A 23882-nucleotide genomic window follows, 5' to 3' on the forward strand; every position below is an offset into this window, starting at 1 on the left:
GATATGATGGGAGCTGTGGTTTGCAGAGAACAGAGTCTCTGGAGTCATCTTACAAGTCAGTCTTATTGTGTGCACATAACTAAAATCATCTGTGTGACTTGCTGCTGGCAATGTTGTTTGGACAGCCCTAAATCAAATCCTGAATGGGCAAGATTACAGAAGGCAGGTGTATACTGGAATCCTGCAGGTTAAACTCACAGGTATCCAGTCTTTTCTCCTTCTTGGCATAAAAAGTATTAGCAAGAGGTAAGTTTGTGCTAGCTGTCCTTGTTTCACCAAGATCTACCTCCTGCAAACAGGCTTGTGTTTACAGAAACCAAAGTGAAAATAGCATGTGAACAGCATGAAACAACTGTGGTCAAAATAGTCATGCATTTACATAACTGGACAGTATTTAAAGGAACAGCTAGCTTACTTTGGTACAGTTTACTACAGGTTTTTCCTTAAGAGTTTTCTTCTTCAAGCATCTCTTAAGAAGTGGAAGGCTGTGATTCTAAGTAGGATTCTTTTTGCACAGTAGTTGAAAACAAATCTAAATGTCTTGTTACAGTCTTTGATGAATGGATGCTGACATGGACTACGAAAGACCCAACGTTGAAACTATCAAGTGTGTGGTGGTTGGAGATAATGCAGTGGGAAAGACTCGTCTAATTTGTGCAAGAGCGTGCAATACAACCTTGACCCAGTATCAGCTGCTGGCAACTCACGTACCAACCGTCTGGGCCATTGATCAGTACCGTGTCTGCCAAGAGGTAAGGACTGCAGGTGCACAAAATGCAGAGCACATGCTGCGAGGTTGTGCTATGATTTATTGGCAAGCCTTTCTTTGTCAGAGTGCAGCAACAAGCTCACAAGTACTTTGTGCGCTGTCTATACTGCAGCCATGGTCTGATACACGTGTCCCCAAGTCTCTCATTCCAATGTAATTTTTTTATCAAACCTATTTTTATGAAGGTACATGTTCTGCCTGTTTCATAAAATACAGCATTTACTGAAAACTATATGTAGGAGACTCTTGGTCTCTTATGCTTTGGACCTTCTTATGGGGCTAATTTTAAATGTACTTGTTTAATGGAGGGCAAGAGAATGTTATGTGTGTTCTCTTCTAGGTCCTTGAACGCTCAAGAGATGTAGTAGATGAAGTGAGTGTTTCTCTCAGGCTGTGGGATACATTTGGGGACCACCACAAAGACAGGCGCTTTGCTTATGGAAGGTAAATTGATCCCGGCAAAATTTTAATTAATACTTGTGGTAAAATTATAAGGCAGGAAAAAAATTGCAAATCTTAATTTTGAAAAGCAAGGACTTAAAAACCATCAAGGGTATTCATATTCCTGACTACTGCAAAGAGGATTATCTGCTGCAAGGATTAAAAAGATATAAATATTTAAAAAGCAGCATAGTTTTACTATGCTACATTTCCTTGAACAGCCTGCTAAGCTCTGTCCAAAACTGTTGTATTATTTTGAATTTTAAAGAACATTCCCCAAAATAAGATTGTAGTTTTACAAAACATCAGCATTCCCTGCCTGTGTAAGCAGTGTATGATATAATTACCTAACAAACAACTAATAGGGAGACATGTTGGTAAACATCACTCCTACTCAATTAAATATTTATTTTATTAAAACTTGTGATGTTGAATGGGCAGCTAACTTCTTGAGAGCAGAGCCAGTTGCATGATAGGTGAGGCTTTTCTCTATTTTCTTAAAGCTGAGGAAAGGAAAAGTTTTGCTTCTATAAATATCAAGTGTCTGCTAGTGAACAAATGATTAAACCTGGAAATTATTAAAACAAACAAAAGACCCAAACACCACCACCACAAATGATAAAATGAATGTGATGTAGACTTTTCTCATGTGTATAATATGAATTCAGCACAGTTTTGACAAGGACTGAAGCCAGTGATAGTTTTTCTGTTTTGTTCAATGGTAGTTAGGTCTGGTGGTGTGGCAGTACAGATAGCAGAACAGCTGAGTAACAGACATTTGATTACATATATAATGAGAACAGATGACCTGCACTGGACAAATATTAAGGTGAAGATGGATTTTGGACAGATATTTGAGCAAAGCCATGGTCTTTTTCATAGCTGCTTCAGTCACTGCAGATGATCAAACTTCCATAGACAGATCTCTATTTTGTTTCCAACTGGGAACACCCTTTGCCACGTGTTTGTCCCAGCTTTGGATTCCATGTTGCCAAGATGTGCTGTCTTACAGTTTTCGTTTTCTTTGTGCTACCTGATGAAACAACTGATGAGTGTCATTCCTGTTCTCCACCCCTTAGAACTGCTGGAGAGGTTTCTGTTGGTTGAATCCACTAGTTGAATTTTCACACTGTAAAACTCTGTATGGCAGTTTGTACAAACCTTCCTTTGTATACGGCACTGTGTTAGTTGTGTTTTCACAGGGTCATGAATTACCTTGAATTTTGCTTCAGCATCTAAAGTAGTGACACATCTGGGCTACACAACCTGTACTGTTTTTAAACAAGCTTTGTGAGTGAGGAAAGGTTCTGACTTTAAGGTAACATTGACCTTAGTATTTAGTGCTACTTGAGTATATGAATAGATATTGTTTTAATATTTGACAGCATACAGGGCCTGCTTCGATATATATGGATGTAACTTAGTTTCCACTAACTGTTCCTCTTTGATGTGGCCTCCTGATATTCTGCAACAGATACTGTGTCACTGAGAAGATTACTAGAGATTAGGAGAACAAAATCAGGCATGTTCTGAACTCTGATCCCACGTTTACTGACAGGATGGGAGAGGGGAAACAACGTACTTAGATTCTAATCCTGCAAGTGCCAAGGAGGACATGAATAACTTGAGATCTCGTGGGCTTAAGCATATGAACACAGTGATTCATTTATGATGTGAGCAGAATTGAACGCATGTAGAAAATCATGTTTGTTATACCCTGATCAACTTTAAAAGGCCATTCTGGAAACCTGCTGTTCTGTTAGTGCTTTTTCCACAGGTCTGTTAATGGAGAAACTAACTGAAAATTCCAAAGAAACTATTTTATCAATAGAATTTCAGTTGTGAAATTTCCTAATTGTAATCACTGATAAGGTACTGCATTGTTTTGAAAGATATTAATGTTTCATTTGAAACTAGCTCTTTAGTATTTTATCTATTTCCACATTTTTAAATTTCCAGTATTGGATGTTCACATTTATAAGAATTGATTTTAAATCACCTCTTTATGTTGCACTACAGTCTGCTCATAGATGAGTCAAATTTTACAGTACAGTGAGAGGCATATTTTATGCCAAACTGCTCAAGGCTACACCTACAATGCCCCATGTTTCTGATTGTCTGAAGGATCATATAATAATGTAACCATTTGGTTCCCTTCAGAATTGTTTTATGCACATGCCTCTTGTGCAGGGGAAGGTTTATTTTAGCCAAACACTCAGCCAAGACCTTTTATTGTCTTAAATATGATGTAACAAGAACCAGCAGGTCATTAATTCACCTACTGCTCATTGGAAAAGATTGTTCCATACAGTTTTACAAAATGTTGCATAAATAGTTTATGCTATAGGTGACATGATGAACAGTTAGTAGGACTTGTAGCAAAGATAAATCCTTCTTAATTCTTTGTTTTTCACACACAGAAATGTGACAGGAGGTTTTTCAAAAGGGACACATTTTCCACTATCTTTTGTGTGACAGAAACAAAGAAACATATTTGAATGCCACTGAGGATGGAATAGTTAGTGTTTATACTGGCATCCTTCAAAATGGGGGAATGGAGAGTGAGATCCAGCTTGCATTCTGCTGTGTGCGGTTTAGTTTAATAATCACAATCCTCCACAAGCTTTGGCAAACAGTTCTGATAGCTTAAGGGAGGCGGGGGGGTGTGGCTGGAGGGACTTGTGGAAATATTTGTCGTAGTTTTTTTTATACTGTGACATGGTTTTTTTTTTCCTTAGACTAGAGTGTGATTTAGTTTTGGAAGTATCCTGTTCAGCTCAGCATAGGCTCTACGTGCTGCCAAACAGTCATTTTTTGATATTGTCTCACAGGGTTTCATTTGATATAAAATCACTCAAAAATTTTCTAAAATGACGATGTCTTTGTTATGATTAGTGTGTTGATTTCCAGCTCCTATTCACCTCTTTGTTTACCAACAATCTAGTCTGAGTGCTGTTGTATTCTCTAAGCCCTCAAATAAGGTGGGAACTTCATATAAAGCTCAAGTTGTTACTATGTACCAGTTTCCCTGGAAGGCACATTTACGTGTATAAAGACATGAAAACATCTTAGTTTACATTTCAGCTTGTCAGGATTCATTATCCTCTGTCCTTCTGTCCAATCTGGTTTTGAGTGAGAGTGTCAACATGTCATTGTGTTCAAACTAATTCTAAAAGCAAAATGGGATAAAGACTGGCTTGCACTTATTTGCCTTTTGCATCCTTTTTTATTTTTTCAGGTAAACATGTTTAACTACAATTTTATTAATATCCTATATATCCTGGGTTTTGATACATGCAACTCTAGTATGTGTAAACATGAGCACGAAACTGCAAAGACTTAATTCAGTCCCAATCAAATATTTATTCTCAATATCATGAATCTGGTTTGTCAGTTAATTCAGCTACGATGATTTATTTACTTGCAACTTAAATATGAGCTGTAGACCAAACAAAATCTGTTCATACAGCATGGACAGAAAACAGCTTTTTCATCATGACTTTCAAATGTGAATGAGCCTTGCTGTGAGACTGCTTACAGAGCCTCTTCAAATGTTAATATGTTTAGAGGATTTCCTCTCTTGTGAATGGATTTTTTGTTTGTGGGTATTGTATGTACACAGAGGATCACATGCATTTGTCTTTTTCTGTGATTACAATTCCCATAACCAGTTACTTCAATGTAGTTGAATCCATAGAAGTATACCTTTGGAACGCTGCTGAAAAGGGTCAATAACATGGGGGTTTATCACTGATATTTGGAAACTTCCGTCAATGTTTTTAGGGTTGTTTTGTTTCCTGTTTCTTTTTGTTAAAGAATGGTGATGATGATTTCCTTCCTTGACTGAACTGAAAAAGTATGTATAAAATATTATTTGTAGAATTACATAATTTTCCTTTTTCCCTTGCTCTCCTAAGTCAGTGGGTGAGTGGAAAGAGGGCATTTGCACTCTGTGCTAAAATACTGCAAAGCAACATCAGGGTCTTTTGGAAATGCAAAACCTGGAAAGTGACTCTTCATTAAAATCTTGATCTTAGTGAATTATTTCTTTGTGAATAGGTGCTAGGTGGATTTCTTGAGCTTTTTTCTGCTCCAGGGTTCTCAGGATCTCAGTCTGGACTTCCTCACACAGAGGAAATAGTCGAAAAAGGAGAGGAGAGGAGAGGAGAGGAGAGGAGAGGAGAGGAGAGGAGAGGAGAGGAGAGGAGAGGAGAGGAGAGGAGAGGAACTAACTCAGTTGGAAAAGACTGACAATGATCATCTAGGGCAATTGCCTGACTAACTCATGTCTGACCAAAAGTCAAAGCATGTTATTAAGGGCATTGTGCAAATGCCTCTTAAGCACTGACAGGCTTGGGGCATCGACCACCTCTCTAGGAAGCCTGTTCCAGTGTCGGGCCACCCTCTTGGTAAGGAAATGCTTCCTCATGTCCAGTGTAAACCTCCCCTGATGCAGCTTTGAACCGTTCCCACGCATCTCGTATGGAGACCACTCTGCATAACCAGATTTAACTATTTTAAACTGAGCTCTTATTAATAACTTTGCAAGATCAAATTGCCAGTTAAAATTTCTTGCCAATTTTTATAAATTAAAAAAAAAACAAAAGGAGGACAAGGCTGGTTTTGGTGATAGCTCAAAGAAAGCAAAAAAATATGAAAATCCATATTTTCTCTCCAGAGAAAGAGATGCATCTAGCATCTGTTAATGTTCAGTTTTCATGTATTCTGTGACTCCAAAAGTCACTCTCATACTGGATAGAAACCAGACCATATAATTCTTTCATCTTCTCTGGATTTTTGCCTCTTTGTCTTGTCCCTGGATTCCTATCCATGTTCTTTATCAGTATGTATAAGGAATGGTCCTTTTACTGAATTTTGGAACCTGGCTTTGGATCTTCCTTTTTCTCTTTGTTGGATTGGGTTGGTTTTTTTCATCCTTACATCCCTCACATACCTTGAAATAATTTCTTTCTTCTAAATATGTTGCTTCAGATGATGTTTTGACTAAGTCTCTTCTTTTAAATTCAATAAGATTTTCTGATTGATCATAGATTCCTGTGGTTTTTTTTTTAGAGGATGGGACTGGGAGTAAAGAAAGGGTTCATTTCTTCTTTCATTTATGCTTCTGCACTATCTTTCTTGAAAGCTAGTTGGTCCTCTGTAGCCAGATAGCATGTAGATCTCATCAGTAAACTGCTTCCTTATAATAACAGAAAAAAAGCTTGGAAAGACCACCTTTCTCTATGTTTCTGGTTTTCCCATCATTTTGTGAATTTGTTTCTCATTATTTTATTTTCTGACTGCTGTCCAGGCACCGCAGTCAGTTGAGATATGTCTTCCAAAACCATTTATGGCTATATTCTTATCAGTCCCTTTGTATGATATGGTGAGTTTTGGTGTGTGCTTTGGGTTGATCAGATGTGTTCCAGCTACCCCTGTACCTTCTCTTGCTCTGTCATTGTCTTTCATCCTTCTCCATTGATTTGGTGTTCAGGCTTTGTGTCTTATTTTTACAAAACCCAACTTTGCATGTGATACACAAGAATATTTTAGTATTTCAGCCTCAATTAGCTATCTCTAGAATTATATTTATCATGGAATTTTTGATCCTGGGTTAGAAATGCAGTAGTTGAGATCTCTGCTCCAGCGAAGAAAAAGAGGCACGTTTTGGTATTTTATGGTGGATGTGTATAGTGCAAACATACCTGATTCCAAAGACAGTTTTACCAAGTCTACTGGCAAAATTTGGCCCAGAATTGTGCTAAGATACCTTGCAGGCAGCCTGTTTCAACCTGCGAAGTTCCGTTTAGCACTAGGATGGAAATTTTCATATGTAAATGCTAAACCAGAATTATGGGTGAATTTACTTCTTATAACCAGCAATAAAATAATCCAAATTCCAAACCTCTGCAAGTTGTGCTTTAAATTAAAAATAAAATTGTTTTCCTTTTATTACATTATTCCACACAACTTTGGTATTCTCTTTAGCACTATTGCTGGTCAGGCATTTGTACAAAAATAGTAGCTCTTAGAGGTTTTTGCAATAAAAATGATGTATTTTAATAATTCTTTGTGATATCAAAACACTTTTTCTCATTCTCTATAAATGCACCACTGTTTTCCCATGAACACCTCAAAGGAAATAGAAGAGATTTTGAAATGCTTAACATTTAAGAATGACATATTGTTCGTAAGGAGTGTGTGGGAAAACTCTTTCCACTTTTGAAGCACAGTCTTGAAATATGCAATTTTCTTAAAGGTAGATTTATCTTCTTTCTATTACTGTTGTTTCCAACTAAAAGTGACATTACAGATATTTTAGAAACAGATGCATGCTACTCACCACAAAATCTGAATATATTTCAGGGCATTTTGAAAGTTTCGCACATTACACCAGTACTTAAGAAGCTTCACTGCTCTCGGTAAAGTATAGAACTAATTGATTCCCCTGCTCCCATCCAGGGCATTGCATGGTCTTGCCCTGCCTTACATGGATATCTTCAGTTCTTCACATGCCAGGCACCCCCTGCATTTCAGTTTTCCTAGCCTCTCATCTGTTTTGAGTATGTGCACCCAAGTCCTCTGGCTTCAGGTCATTTTGTTATGCTCACCAGTCACTTAATGAATTTCTTCTCATTTCATGTGATGACTGCAACTGCATTTACTAAAAACTGAGTCCAGTTAAAACATTATCAGCCTTGCTTATCTGCACAATTTTTTTTTTCAGCTCAGTGAGATGCATGCATGAAAAATGTTGTATAACTGAGTGAATCTCTCTCTTCAGAATGTATCTGGATTGACATGGAGATGTAGCAGGGTTTTGTTCAGCCTTCTCACTTTAATTCTTAGATGGCCTTCTACTGCCTGAACCTACTGTGTGTGTGAACTTGGGAGTTGGTATTTGTACTCAGGCTGCTGCCCTACACAATCTTTCCTTTCAGGTGGCTGAAGGACTGTGCAGGTTGACTTCAAAGAGAGCTCTTGTCAAATTCTGGCCTCAAGTGGGATAAGTTCTGCTGTGATGCAGATGTCTGAGGAACCTTGGGAAAATTATGGGACATTTGTAGGGGAAAAAATGAGGGCAGAAGTAGTAAAAGCAAACCAACTTTTTATCGATAGATAAATAAATGTCTAAGGATTAGCTGTTCTGGTAAAGTCAAGAGACCCTGAACGTCTACCAGTTTGCTTCAATCTTGCTTCTTCTCAGAGAAAGCTGATATCTAAAAATAGTGAAAAATAAAGACTATATGAGGAAAAATCCACTGGATTTTTTCCCTCCCTCCCAAGTCTATTCTTAAAGTTTGATTTGATTAAATATGGGCAACAGAGTTCTTGTTAACTAAAATATCATTTGTCTATCCTTAAACTGATTTTGCCAGATTTAATTCTTGAGTCTTGTTTAAGCTCTCTAAAACAAAATATGTACTTTTGACTTTTCTTCTAAAAGATGAGAATAGCATGGTAATACAGTTCATTTTTTCTCCTTTCCCTCTTTCCTTGCATTCATTTCCAGATCAGAGATATTTCTTCTTCACATTTTGTACTCTTTACAGCTTTATTTCTTCGCCTTTCCAAACCCAACAGTATTATTCCATGACGATATGGCAAAAGATAGCCCATACATGTGACCAGCAATTCTTGCATGCAGTGGGTTTTCCAAGTAACTTGTAGATTATAAACCAGAGGGAACAACATCTTCCTAGGTAATACGGTGTGTACCTTTCAGAAGGCAGCCTGTTTCTTTAGGGAGACATAAACTTGCATTAGCGTATCTGCAGCCAGCACCACAGTATGTAACTCTAGATTCAGACTATGAAACATTAAATTTTTAAACTTGCTTGCCATAGAATATATGAGATAATCATTTAATGTTGCTTTTTGCTTGAAGTTGTGTCAAAAACAAGAGTATTAAGGAAGATGGAAAATCATGTAGCAGTTTCTCTTTGAGAGATGGATCAGCAATATGGTGTGTAGGTACATCTGCAGAGCAGCTCATTACACCAGCTTTGAAACATACATAGCATGTAAGCAGATGACTCTTTCAAAATCTCCATTTTAAACCAGTTGAGTGCTCTGTTACATGAAACAGCTGTAGTTAGAAAATGTTAACTTCTTTGCTGCTTCTAACAGCTTCATCAGAAAGGCTTGTTACATAGCTGATACACTGTTTTTTCTCTCCCATCTTATGAGTTTCTTGTTGTAGTAATTGCAGAATAACTTCCAGATGGTTACAGTGGTTACCTGCAGCCTGACTACTGCTGATAGTGCCTATTTTTCAGCAGTGACTTGGACTGCTCTCTGTACACAGTCCATAACTCACCCACTAGGAGCTCACAGGAAGGCAGCACACCATGAGCTGAATCCTGCCAGAGATTTTGTTCTCTAGAGGGTTTCTCTTCATTCTCTGAAGTCTAAAAAGGGGTGGCTGCTTCCATCAAAAGTTCTTCTCATTCGAGTTTGGCAAAATGTCGCTGAATACATTGAGCTAGTACCCATATTATTGGGTTGTTTTTGGAATGGTGGCAAGGCTCCTCCTTTGCCTGCAGAAGCATCCTGTAGGTAGTCCATAACTATATTTAGACAAAGCTGGGTTGTCCTCAGATGTGTGTGTTTTGCATTAGGAATTATTTCTGAGATTTCAAGGGAAGCATTTGAAGTGCTCTTATGCTGCTCTTACACTTTAATGTGAGTCTCCAACGCAGGAGAGCCAAGAAGTGACAAACGTGTGAGTGGTGGTTGATTCACCTTCATCTGAGAGAATCTGTTCCTCTTTTCCACCTGCCAAGTCCTACACATCTACATTGTGTTCTCTCTTGTCTGGAGCAAAGAAACCTGTTTTCTTACATTGGTGATGCGGAGTGTTTCACTGGTGGTTGATCACATGTTGGAGCAAGTCACACAGAAGTTACGAGTTTTGGTGATACTTAAGTATGTTCAGATGTTTCAAATAAGGAGCAGATGATTCATAATTTCTTCCGATAAATTTACGAAAAGCAGAATGTAAGTTACGCATATCCAACATGTACCACTGAATCTACAAGATGATGTGTTTGATATCCAAACTACCATTTCTCTCTGCTGAATTATTTGTAATACTTTTCTTTGTTTCTTGTGATACCTCAGTGTCAAACCATCATTATACCCATTGAGAGTAATCCTACACTTTTGTTGTATTTAACAAAGGTAAATGCACAGAGTACCTTATCTGTTGCCCATCTCAATTTAATGGTACTCTAGGAGGAATATGATGGTGAAGTTCTAAAGTACTTTTTGGTATTCTAGTCTATGAAAAGGTTTCTTGAATCATTCCTGAATTTTACTGGGAAATGGTTATGAAATTTCTTTTTAGAAAAAAAAAAATACAGCTTGTATTTGTGAATATATTGCTGCAGAGAGAAAGAAGAAAGCAGAAGTAAACTGTATTCATCCTTTCTCATTCTCCAAGTAACCAAATCACACCTAAATGGCAATACTTTTTTTTTTTTAATCCTATGCTTTTAAGTTCCCTGAGAATATTAAAATAATGTGGGTACATTTTTAATGTTTGGGAAATATTAATGCATTATTTAACCTGACAGGTTTTAGCTTTTATGAACAAATGTCAACCCAAAATTTATACTGAGGCATTAGCAAGTTGTGAATGTGCCTTTGACGTTAAAAGGAATGGTAGGTATTTTAATTAAAGTTTCTAAAGGACAGTTTTTCCCAAATGTTCACAGTCCTATGTAGACAGTTAATTTCCCTTATACATTACTGTCTCCAGTTTGTACTAATAGTGCGAATCATGCTTATGACTTGAATGAAAACTTAATTTATTATGATAAGGTGGATGTCTTTCGTGAGCTTGCAAACTCAGCTGTGGTGCTGCAGGTTCAGTATGTGAACTCTGTCACTACCCAGTTTCCCACCTATACTGTTTATGGCACAGGGCCATCTATTTCTCCCTGTTCAGTACAGAATTCTCAGGATATTCATTTTATGGGGAAGACTAGGTTTTAAGACAGGATAAATAATATGCAAATCACATCTGTTTACCTCTTTATTCTGTTTTTCACTTCATTCAGAAGGCAGTAGGATGGAAAGATCCTGTTAGTGCAATGCTATGTGTGTTGTGAGTTATATGTGAAGAAACCAGCTTTCCACAGCACAGTTTATGGTTGCCCAGGGAAGGTCAGAGGTGATGAGTTGCTCAAGAACTGCATGCAGCTCTGTGGCAAAAATGTGAGACTGCCTTGGCAAGGGCTGTAACACATGCAGGGCTGTGCTGGGGCCAGTCTGCTGGCTAGGCTGGGCCTATCTGTCCAAGGAAACAGATCATCCCTGGCTCTTCTCAGGAGCCCACGGCTGTGGCCAGTCCAGCACCGGGCAGCAGCAGCACTGGCGTGGGGCTATTGTCATCTCCTGCCTGTGAACTCCTGCTGGAGCTCTGTTTCCTTTTGGTTTTCTCAGAGATGTGATGTGTGTCTTGTAGTTTGTAGAGTCAGGAGGGTTGGATACTCGTGACTGCAATTACTTGGCTTAGGTATTAATTTCTAAAGTACGCAAGACAGTCTGTCTCTCTAAGGTGCTTATAGTTAGGGCCAGCCAGGCCAGCCAATGCTTGCCTCTCTGGCAGTTCTGATGATCTTGAATTAAACAAGAATTGACCAGATTAGAATATGTGTAACACTTTTTTCTTTCTTTCCTTTTTTTTTTTTTTTTAAATCTTAGCTGTACATTGATTTCTCCTTTCTGAGAGCTAAGAATATGTCTTCTAGGGCCTAGGTTTTACTCTTGTGTGACCTTGAATAGAGCAAGTTTGAGTTTAAAGGATGTTTGCCTGTTATGTAGAAGACTAGTGTATTAGTTGCTTACCACTTTGCTATTTAGTAGATAAATATCCAGTTTGAAAAGCCTTTGTTTCTAGATATGATGGATGTGTTGCAGTTAATACAAGATACAAACTTGGAGCAGGAGCATTTCTCTTGCATCAAATTTATGCTCACAGCAGTACCCGTACTGTATGCAGCTATCTTTAGATTGCTGGATATATCTGTGTCCTCAGTGAAATGCAGAAAGCAGCAGTACTGAGGAGGTATTTCATTATTTAAAAGGTGGATGTTAAGATTCACTGCTGCTGCTCTATGCATTACATGAACTGCAGACACAAGACATTTGTGCTAAATTAAAGAATAATCGAAGAGATATATAGATATGGTATTGCTGGGATTATCTTGCTGACAATTCTGTAGCAATAAGCTGCCTCCTCAAAATGTCCCTTCCCCTCAATTTTTCTTAAGAGTTTCAATTCAAGTTTTAAAAATTCTTTTCTTTTTTTTTTTTTCTTTTTCCCATGAGAGATGCAAGAGCTTCAGAACTGCTTTGTAACATCCCGTCCCAGTTTATAAATAATGAAATTGCTCCAAGTTAGGAATGTCCTGATACAAGTATTCGAGCATTTCTCTGCCTCAGGGTGCTAGCTCTGACAAGAATGAGGTGGTGGTTTAGTGGGTGAACTGTCAGCCTTAATCCTCATACTTACAATTTATAAAGCAAGTTTATTTAGTGAAGTACTCTTTGTCTGCTTAAAACCTGTAAAAGCCTTCAAATATTGTCATGCTTACTCTGATTTAAGCCACTGTCCTATTCTGCACTTTACTGCCCTTATTTTCATTATAATGTGTATTTTTGCCTATGTTGTAGAAGCGGCCATTCAGCAGTAGTTTGACCTTCTAGCAGGTTATTTATTAAAGATGTCAGAAAATTGCTGTGCAAAGGCCATTGCAAAGGAGACCACCTCAATGTCTAAAGCAGTGCAGTAAAGGTATTTCTCCATGACAAGTTCAGAAGTGATCTGTGTCTGCCAGCGTGGCTGTTCTGAAGTTTTGCATAACGCCTTTCTGTTTCCTAAGCACAAATGATCTTTGAATTGCAATTTAGGTGTCCAGTCAGCAGAATTATTTCTTGAGCAATGATGGCCTGTGAATAACTGTAGTGTAAAAGTAGAGTGGCAAGTCCTCTTCTTAGTGCTCTGTTCATAGGTGCAGGGATCATCTCTCAGCATAGAGGGGCAGTGCTTCCCTGGTATGTGAATTTGTGCTCCCATGCTTTTGTGGTGAAATGTATAGCTTCTATCAAATCTCTGCATGAACAACATGTATTCGGGCATCTGGGTGTCAGTGCATTTTTTTGGGATAGCTTTTAAGCTGGAATGATGAAAATCGGTAAAGCCACAGCAGAAAGCATGTTTGTTGGGTTTTAATTAGATGTTTTCTTGTTGCCTTTCTAGGTCTGATGTAGTTGTTCTGTGCTTTTCAATTGCTAATCCTAATTCCTTGAATCATGTGAAAACGATGTGGTATCAAGAAATCAAGCACTTCTGTCCTCGCACACCTGTCATTCTGGTGGGCTGCCAACTAGATCTCCGCTATGCAGATCTCGAGGCTGTTAACAGAGGCAGGCGGCCTTTGGCAAGGTAAAGTCTAAACAAAAATAAGAATTTAAAAATCACCTTGGTAATCAGGTACATCACTTTCAAAAGATAAATGATAGAGCCTAGGGGTTTTTTGTAAAATGAGAATGTATGTGCTTTCTTCTTTTTAACTCTGTTGTTTTAGTTATTTCTTTAACAAACACAATTGTTATATGTTTCCCACAGTATTTTTGTACATTGGACATCTAAATTTGTTTGGGTGCCTGAGCACTATGATAATATGGAGATAATGATTACTGCAGGTTTTCATGTATGTCTTTCTCCATCTGAACATGTGTATCATGTCCTACCCTGTCACTACTGTCAGATGCTGTTTTCAACTGACAGAGTCTACTCAAGTTTTCTTAATTCTCTGTTATTATTTTTTGTAAATATAATCCTACATCATGGCAGAAAATAGTGGTTGCAAATCTTTTTTAAGTTCTGAGATTAAAAGAGAGTTTGGGGTTACAGTGGAGAAGTTTTTCCCAGATTCAAAAGACAAACATTCACAAGTTTGGGCAAAACAGTCCCAGAATTACCTGCTCACTTCTGATTTCCTCCTTTGATATGAAATTGAATGAGACTGGATTAATGGTTGCATAATTAAAGACTTTATTGTAACAAATTTCCATAAAGGGGCTGAATTGATATTTCATGGGCTCTTGGAAAATTCTGCATTGTGTTCAAATTCTTGACTCGACAATATGATTTTCATAAGTTTGTTTATTAAACATTTCTTCATTGTGTGGGAGGGGTGGGCTTTTTGTTGACTCTTTGAAAGGAAATGTCCTTTCAAAACTCAAAATTCTTCCTCTGCCCCAATCCTCCTTTCTGATTTCACCCTTAATAAAGATCAAATCAGAATTCTGCATGTCTAGCACAGACTTCTGCCACCTGAACTGATTATTAGCTGGCGACTAAAGCAAGCTGTTGTCTGGAGTGTGTTCAGGCTGTGCCAGCTCATGTCTGCCCAATATGCTGTGCTCACAGAACACACTGTTGGGCCATGTCTTCTGGTGAAATGATTTTTTTGGTGGGAAAATGGATCCTAGCCCAGACTTTTTTTCTGGTTTGTTTACCCTATGTCATGTACTAGAACTGCTCTGGAAATTAATGAGTTCCTACAGTGCTTCTACAGCCAAAACAGACCTATTTCTTGAAGTGTGTCTTCAGTTACACTTTTGTCATAGACTACTATGATTTTCTTTAAAAAGCATAAGCTTAAGAAATATTTCTCATTTCATATTTAGCTCTATATCTGTGGCATGTCTGATAGATACTAACAGAATATCTGAGTGGAAAGGGATGTTAGGAGGTGTTTTAAATAATGAAAATTCTCAAGCATCCTATCAACTTTTTTACTGTAAATTTCACTTTAACGTGGAGAAGGCCTAGTCCATTTTGTGCAAATGATTTCTACATGTTTTAGTAACATTGCAAAGACACCACCAAACTCAAACAAATTTATAAGTATGTGCTATGCTAAAACTCTCTGGAGTCACAGTTGTAGATTTGCAAAGGGCTTTGTATGCTTCATTTTATATTTTGTTTCATTTGAATGAAGACATTTTGTAAAATTCTATGCTTTCTGAAGTAACTTTTTGATGACCATTGTGTGTGAGAAGGTTTCTTCTTTTGTTTGACTCTAGGCCAATAAAAAGAGGAGACATTTTGCCACCAGAAAGGGGCAGAGAGGTTGCCAAGGAACTTGGGATACCATACTATGAAACCAGTGTGTTTGATCAGTTTGGGATCAAAGATGTGTTTGACAATGCAATTAGAGCTGCCCTGATCTCCAGAAGACACCTGCAGTTCTGGAAATCTCATCTGAAGAAGGTCCAAAAACCTTTGCTTCAGGCTCCATTCCTACCTCCAAAAGCCCCTCCTCCGGTTATCAGAATTCCTGAGTGTCCTGTTCCGAGCATGAATGAAGCTGGATATTTATTGGACAGCCCACTGTGTGCAGATGTTATGTTTGTTCTCCAGGAACAGGACTACATTTTTGCTCACAAGATCTACCTAGCTACCTCCTCTTCAAAGTTTTATGATCTTTTCTTAATGGAATGTGAGGAAAATCCAGACTTGGAAGAAACACAGTGTAAGAAAGAAAATACAAATAAGGATGTCCTGACAAGTTACCTTGAGACAAATGGTGACAGTGATGATATATCTTTGAAATCTGCTGATGTTAAAAGCCCCCCACCAGAAAGTACTGGCTCTTTGAACATGCTAGAACTCAAAACTGGTGAAACAAATTCTGCAGCAAAATCTCTGTCATCCTGGGGTAAGGGGTTTGTTAGTGTGCATAAAGAAATGCAAGTGAATCCTGTCTCGAATAGGACATGTCCTGTAACTGTGGTAAAAATGGATTCCTCTGTGCAGGCCAGACCTTTTAAAACTGTTTTGCAGTTTTTATACACAGGGCAACTAGATGAAAATGAAAAAGATCTCACAAGACTGGCTCAGATTGCTGAAATTTTGGAAGTATTTGATTTGCGAATGATGGTGGAGAATATTATGAATAAAGAAGCCTTCATGAATCAAGAGATTACTAAAGCATTTCATGTCAGAAAAGCTAATAGGATAAAAGAGTGCCTTTGCAAAGGGACATTTTCTGGTAAGTAACTACATGCTTTAACAGGAAAAGCACTAATTCTTTTCTCATGCATGTTACTGTTGCTTCACTGGCTTCAAAAACTATGACAGTTTACATTGTTCTGAGAGGAGGGGTGAGCCCAAAATTAGAGTGCTATTCATGGCCAACTGTTCCAACCTGGGATTCTGTTGAAAATCTACATCTGGGATTTTCTCGAAATCTACACACAAGCTTTTAAGTAAGTGACCCAATTTTCCAAAGTGTTGAATGTCCAATATCCCCCTTTTAAGTGAGACTTTTTATTTAACTATATAAAATGCTAGAGTTATCTTTGAGGTGGGGGTCATTGGAAGTGAAAGAAGTCCTTTGTTAACAATGTGCAGGTGAAACATACTTTTTTCAGACACAGTTTCACTTTAAACGCAGACTTGCAGCATGCCTGTTTCTTTGTTCCCATGGCAGATGTGACATTTAAATTGGATGATGGAACTATAAATGCCCACAAGCCGCTGCTGATCTGTAGCTGTGAATGGATGTCTGCTATGTTTGGAGGATCATTTATTGAAAGCTCAAACAGTGAGGTATTTGTCCATTTTGCTTATAATATCTGATGGATTTAAGGTGATGGAAGCATCATTTTGTATCTGTTTGAAGGGCTGCAATAATCCCTGCAATAATTCTTTATTCTTCCCTTGCAGACCTGGGATGCTTTTCTTCTATAGGCATCAAATTAGAATGCCTAGGAGAATAACATCTTTTCTGCAGGGCATGAAACTTCCTCCAATGCTGGAGGGTGTGTTTTAAACCCGAAAACCTTTAAAATATTAAATATAGGGGAAAAGAAAATATGGATTTGTGAATTTCTTTAAAATAAGTTCTGTGAATATAAATTTATATGGGGAGAAGCATTACAGAGAATACTTGGAGCAGAGACATTGAGGAAGAAATTAAAGGGAAAAAATGGTTAAAAAACATGGAGTGTTAAACTAGAAAAGGAGGCTGACATCACAGTACTTCAGTAGAAACCAAGCTCAGATTCTCTAGTGCATCAGCTTGTTCCCTTGAGTAAAGAAGGTATAAAGTACAGTATAAAAGATCTCAATGCTTTGGATCAAGATTTTGTAGCAAAAGCCTTGTATTTTCAGGTGCCTTCATGGTCCGTGTTTCAGATACTCAGTACTCTGCTAACATTTTTTTCTTGTGTCTTATCCATACCCAGGTTTTGATTTTTGTTTTGATTTTCTTTTTCCTTTCCATACTTAGGGGTCTTGTTCATATGAAAAGCTCAGGGTTTTTTGTATTTAATATTCTGGAAGGTTCTGTTCTATTTAGATTTTTCTTGCTTCTTCCAATACAGCTGTAAACATAATTCCTTTCCCACAGGCAAGCTCGACAAGTGGTTCATTAAAAATACATAGTTTGATTTGGCAATGAAAAATATACATTTTTTTTCCTACCAGCCCGTTTCTAATGATCAACTTAACAGTCTTAGATCATCTTTCTAATTTAAAATGTTTAGCTTCCATTTTGCAGAGTTTAAAGCAATCAGTAATGCTTTTGGAAGTTTTAAAATATAGGTAGATATGAATTGAAGGGTTTCCTTTGACTGCTTTCCAAAAAAGAAAACTAACAGACTAGCACTAACAGATCCAGGTTTGAATCCCACCCATCCAGGCAGAGCTGAAAGAAAAATTCACAAGCCCCTGAAAGGTCAGTGATCAGCTATGTGGCACAACTAACCCCTGTGTAGCAGGAAGGGTGTGCTGACTACTTCCAAGCTGTCAGATTAAGTTGCATGCACATTTAATTCCTCATCATAATTTTATTATTATTTTTCTGCTCTGCCATTTTTTTTTTACTGCAAGTTCTTCAGAATACAATGTTGCATTCTTCAGTGCCAGCAGTTATGAAGATCTGTGTTACAAACTGCTAATTAATGAGATTGACTAGCTTGGGTGGTGGAAGCAGACTTACCTGCAGTAATCTTGAGCCCTGCAACAATCAGTTTTACCCTGTTGTTTGGAGGAGTGATTGTGTGTGCAAACTGTAGTCGAGATGCCACAGTGATAGGTTACAGGGAGGCTTTCTAACTCTCCTTCCTCTTCTTTTAGGTTTCCCTGCAGTGACATGGAGTTAGGGTTGTGCTGGCGAGAAATTAGATAGCTTTTGTCCTAGCCGTAGTTTCATGACACAGTGGTTACACTTAATTACATGTGTGTGGCAGAAATGGTTTACATTTTTTTTTTACTCATTTCTTCAGTTTTCAGTCCCCTCCCAAGCATCATTTACCTGGATAAAATGGCTATTTATAAACAGATTGAGAGGGGTGGGGGGTTTGTTATGCTTTGGTTTCCTTTATTTTCAGAATCCCCAGAATACCATGAGCAAGTAGATTGCATTCCTCAAGAAGTCTACCAGGGGAGGTTCGGCATGGGAAGTGCTCAGTCACTTTATATATCCCACAAAGCTGTCCATTCACAGGCTAGAAAGCATTAAACAGATTCACTGTTTGATGTGGGTCCAATTTAGTAACTTAGTAGAGTTGCTTGTATATAAACTGCCAAAGGATCTGATTACGGAGGTTTGCTTACCTCTTGGCAGTTTCTTGAACCTTAATGGGAAATTTATTTTTTGAAAAATGTTTTTCTTGCATTTCTAAAATGAGAGAAAAAGTGTCAGTCCAGCAAAGCAGCAGAAATTAATTATGGCCTCTATATGAAAATTTCTCAATTATTAGAGACTTTTTTCTTAAATATCTTTTCCAGGTAGTTCTTCCCAACATAAACAAGACTTCCATGCAAGCAGTTTTAGATTACTTGTATACCAAGCAACTGTCCGCCACTCAGGAACTGGACACACTTGACTTAATTGCATTGGCAAATAGGTTTTGCCTTCCTCACCTGGTTGCTCTAGCAGGTAAGAATTTGTGGCCTCTGCAGTGCAGCGTCTTCTGCAATGGCTGAAACATATTTTAAATGGTTTAGAATGCACCGGATTTTATCAGGTGTCAGAGAAAATAAATACTTTTTTTGGTGAAAGCAATATCGTAGTACAAATTGACATTTTCACTTAAAAAAATGTATTTGCCTTTGTCTTGCCTTTTTTAGTTTTGTGCTAAATTACTTCAGAACATTCAAGTATTCTGTGCTTTAAAAAAAAGAAAGAGCAAACCTTCTCTTTAGCATTGATATAATGCCTGTGGTTTCTAATATCTATTCTGTTGTTTTAATTTACCTGAAAACAGGATGGACCCCAGGCTTTCCATTATAAAATGAATGAGGTGCTCCATTATACATTTCTATTCTAAGAGACTAACTGAGCCAATTCAAAACTAATATAGATTATGATGGGCTTTTTTAGAAATGCTGTCTGGATCCCTTTTAACTGCCTAGATGGGAATTGGGTATTTTGGTATATACATGGGAGTTCAACCCTTATTTCAGGAAGAAAAACTTTTCTATCACATATTTGGAGAGAAATTACAGGATAGGATATTACTTAGTTTTAAAATTAAATCCATGCATGCCCCAGTCCTCTAGGGTTGTGGTTTCTGTTTGTTTATTTATTTGTTTCTGCCTAAGTATGTAACTTGGCATTGTTCTGAAGACTTGGCCAAGGCCAAAACTGGGAGACAGATGGGGCAAAGCTATGCATATTTACAGGACAACATTTAGGTAAAATTTAATCACATATGAAATCCTAGCTCTTCTTCAATTGTCCATCATGACTCTATACCTTGTCTTCACTGGTTCTGACAGACCAAATTGTTATTACCTGATTTTATGCACACATTGGTTATTTTTTTTAGTTGCAGCATAAACATACAGTATTAAGAATATTTCATTCTATTTAATTCTTTATGAAAGAATTTTGAGTCCAAAGGCTACTGCTAACAACTGAATTCAGTAGGATCAAATCAGCTGACAACATTTCCCAAAAGACACTCAAATGTCTAAGGTCCCAGGGAGCACTTCTAGTAAAGGCTTAAGGAGACTTTTGAACTGAAGTGACTTTTGGGGGAGCTGATCAGCCTTCATCTGGATCCCTAGGAATGGCTAATCTGAGGATCTGAACAGGACCTAAAGTGATCTTTTCTATATCAGTGCTGTGGGTAGAATTGTTAAGAAATCCACAATGCAATGGCAAGTGCACTGTTGCCCTAAAACCTGGCTACTGCTTTTGTATTACCCAAAAGAGACAACTGATCTGGATTTCTAATTTATATTGAATATTGCACTCATCAGTTCTGCCAGAGATAGACTAGTGGCTGCTGAACTTTGTCCATCTGTAAGTGGTTATTAATTGCAGGCTGCCTTTCTATAAGAAACAAATAAGAATTGTGTTTGAAACCAGAAACAAATAGTTTGGGTTGAGGCAAAGTGGCAAATCCTCATATGGACTGTGCTCCACTGGAGCAAGCCCCTTTATATAGCTATGATGCAGAATCTCCAGCCACAACTCTAAAGGCCAGAATTTGACTTCACCCAAATATGAAGTTGCTCAGGATACCTGGGTGAATGTGCCACTTGCATAATGCTGGAGTTAACACTAGGAGGAGGGAGAACATGCTTTCTTGGTTCTTTGTCACTTGTGGATGATCTGACCTTGAAATGTGACCGTTTCCCATGTGAGTGATGAGTTTTCTCCTCCAACAGAACAGCATGCAGTACAAGAGCTGACAAAAGCCTCCATGAGCGGCGTTGCAATAGATGGAGAAGTACTGTCCTACTTGGAATTGGCACAGGTCAGTGTGCACTGTTTTTTGAAGGTAATTCTGGCCATCTGAAGGATTTGCTTCTATCACCATACTGGTTTTGAGCGTTGCTTCTAAGTGGCTCAAGGTCTGCAGTTCTGAGAGTGACTGACAATAAAACTTAGTTTTATCTTCTGTTTTAAAGACGGTTTTTCCATTAGTTAAAAGGTGAAACATCTATTTAAGTATTCTCAGAGGAGATGTCTTTCAAATATATTTTTCGGCTTTCCTTGATTGTGGAGCTTCCAAGCTCCGCGTTCTCTTGGCCGTGCTTCAGTAATGTGAAATGCAGTGTAATGAAGCTGGTCAGCTTTGTAATGGTGAATGATTCCTGGGTTCTTTTCAATGCAATTCTTGTAGGTATATTTAGACCTGTGTTGCAAAAGCAACATTTCTTGTATTCCTAGACTTGACACTTAGACTGGCTACTCTGAGCCAGTCACCTGATAGTTCAGAATGCGTGCAAATCTTACCATTTTATGTTCACACATATTCCAATATTTCTTGAGTCCCAGAAACCACATAAAGAGCGAGCCCCCAGCTTACAGTTTAACTGCATACCTCTGTTTTCCAAAAGGAGTGCTATGGCAGTCTTCCAGATACAGTAGTACAAGCTAAAATATTTTTAAAATTTTATTATTATTGATTTCACACTAGTGATGAGTCTGGCTGCAGCTTGTCTTGAAGTCTGGGGGTTAAGTAGCACTGAAAGACAGCACAAGCTGGCCACCAGGCAAGACTTCTGCAGCTGCTTTCAAGTGCCTCTCTTGCATTACCTGTGATGCTGTTGCAAAACAAGGACTGAACCCCTTCCAAGAAAAGGCAGCTCACTTAGTTCCCATTTTATGAAGGATGTTTTTCCTTTTCTTTCCTTTTTTTTTTTTTTCCTCCTGGTTGAAGACAGAAGTAATATGTTTAACTACAGTTAGGATATCTTCTGTGCCCACTATTTACATCAATATGATGTGTTTATAACTTGACATCATAGTAGACAGTCAGAATGCCAAAACAGATACACATGCTACACAATCTGACTTGCATTATAGCTGTGCTTCCTTACTACCATAGGAAGCTTGTACCAGATTTTGTATTGAGCTTTCAGTAATACTTTATTTCTGTCAACAAGCATAGTTTTCCCAGGAGTTACTTCAGAACATGGTTTGCAGTAACTGGTAAGAGATATGTGAGTGGTACAATCACACCAGAAAATTCAGGTCCAGCATGCCTTGGGTTCAGATCCTGTGTGGGACTGAATGCAGTTTGCCAGATGCTGCACATCCTGAGCACCTACTCATGAGCCTTTTGGGCCACTGCTTGTTCCAGCAGAATTGTGCAACAAGGTCTACGGCATCTAGAGACCACTTCAGTCTCAAAAGCTCCCCTGTATGCTTGGGAGAGTGCTGGGGACCATTCTAGCTCAAGTTGTTAATTGGGGATGCAAAATGAATTATGACCTCAGGAAACAATAAGCTCTGTGTTTTTCCTTACAGTTTCACAATGCTAACCAGCTGGCAGCTTGGTGCTTGCACTATATCTGCACCAATTACAACAGTGTTTGCTCCAAATTCCGCAAGGAAATCAAAGCTAAATCTTCAGGTATGGGCCGTTTTCTCCCTCAACTTTCATGAGGTTTTCCCTTCTTTCTCCCAATCTAGTTAATTAAGCATGAAGACAAAGATGAGCTCAAATAGCTGAGCCATGAGACTGAACCTCTGCACTATCTTGAGTAGCATTCATAAATTCTTCTTATCTGTAAAAGAGAGGTCATAATCATTAGCCTGATTCTAGGTCAGGCATTATGTTCTATACCTATTTCAGTGACGCTAAAAGGAACAGAGCTATTTTCAGGCTCCACGATAAAAAATGCACTCTGTAAAAGACTTGCTTTTTTTACACTCTTGGAGGACTAAGGCCTCTGGAGTGCAACTGCTTTCAAAGTCTTTCAACCCTGTGAGTAAGGCATATGAGGAAACTGTGGGAATCCCCAGTAAGCCAGCTAATTTAGAGACTGGGTAAATGATTAGCAGCAGAGGTTTTTGCAAACATTTCTGGCATTTCTGTATCTTACTGGCTTTGGTGGGGGGGGATTTGATTGTTTCTTTTTAATCAGATAATCAAGAATATTTTGAGAGGCATCGCTGGCCGCCTGTGTGGTATTTAAAGGAAGAAGATCACTACCAGCGAGTTAAAAAAGAAAGAGAAAAGGAAGATGTTGCACTGAATAAACATCATTCAAAGCGGAAGTGGTGCTTCTGGAATTCCTCTGCTGTAGTTGCCTGAACAAAGACAATAAGTGGAAATCCATAGCCAATGTCAGACATTAGTCTTCTTGTTAGAAATAAGATGTAGTTTGGGTTTTCAGGAAACTTTGTTCCACGTGTGCATTTATTATTGCTAGGGTCAAAAGCACAAGCTCACTGAAAGTGAGCCTGGAACAGCTCCTCGAAGTCATATGTATATTTTTGGCTAGTAAGCAGATAAATGTCTACCATTATTACATTTCTTTTTATACAAAAGAAAAATCCAGCATTAATGTTTCAATCTCCGATTGGGAAATATTTTTATACTGTCTGGTGTGTTTTGTTCAGATAAAATTCTGGATACTGTTTTATTTTACAGACCACAAAAAAAAAACATGTAGCAGCTTTGTAATTAGATTTTAACTATTTTTACTATGCGAGTGCAGTGAAATAGACAATCTTCAGTCATAAGAGACCACTTTTAGAGTATCTCATAAAAAGTTATCTTAGGAAAAATTCTAGTTGCCTAGAATAGGTTGTCTTTTTTAAACTAAGTACTGTGCACTGGTAATATAATTAGATGGTTATTTCCCCTTTCTAAAGTAAAGGGTTAGAATAAGATCCAATAA

General features: G+C 38.0%; 1 protein-coding gene across 1 annotated transcript; it reads left to right on the plus strand.

Annotated features, from left to right (window-relative positions):
* Positions 1-560: 560 nt before the first annotated feature.
* RHOBTB1 (Rho related BTB domain containing 1) lies at positions 561-23293 on the plus strand (the record flags this gene model as incomplete). Its single annotated transcript, XM_080347623.1, has 9 exons — positions 561-752; positions 1110-1213; positions 13479-13664; positions 15314-16281; positions 16723-16841; positions 19026-19176; positions 20916-21004; positions 22504-22609; positions 23124-23293. The coding sequence occupies 9 exons, from the start codon at positions 561-563 to the stop codon at positions 23291-23293; spliced, it is 2085 nt and encodes a 694-aa protein (XP_080203749.1).
* Positions 23294-23882: the final 589 nt, after the last annotated feature.

This window comes from Nesoenas mayeri (genome assembly GCF_963082525.1).
Source record: "Nesoenas mayeri genome assembly, chromosome: 7".
In the NCBI taxonomy this organism is placed as follows: domain Eukaryota; kingdom Metazoa; phylum Chordata; class Aves; order Columbiformes; family Columbidae; genus Nesoenas; species Nesoenas mayeri.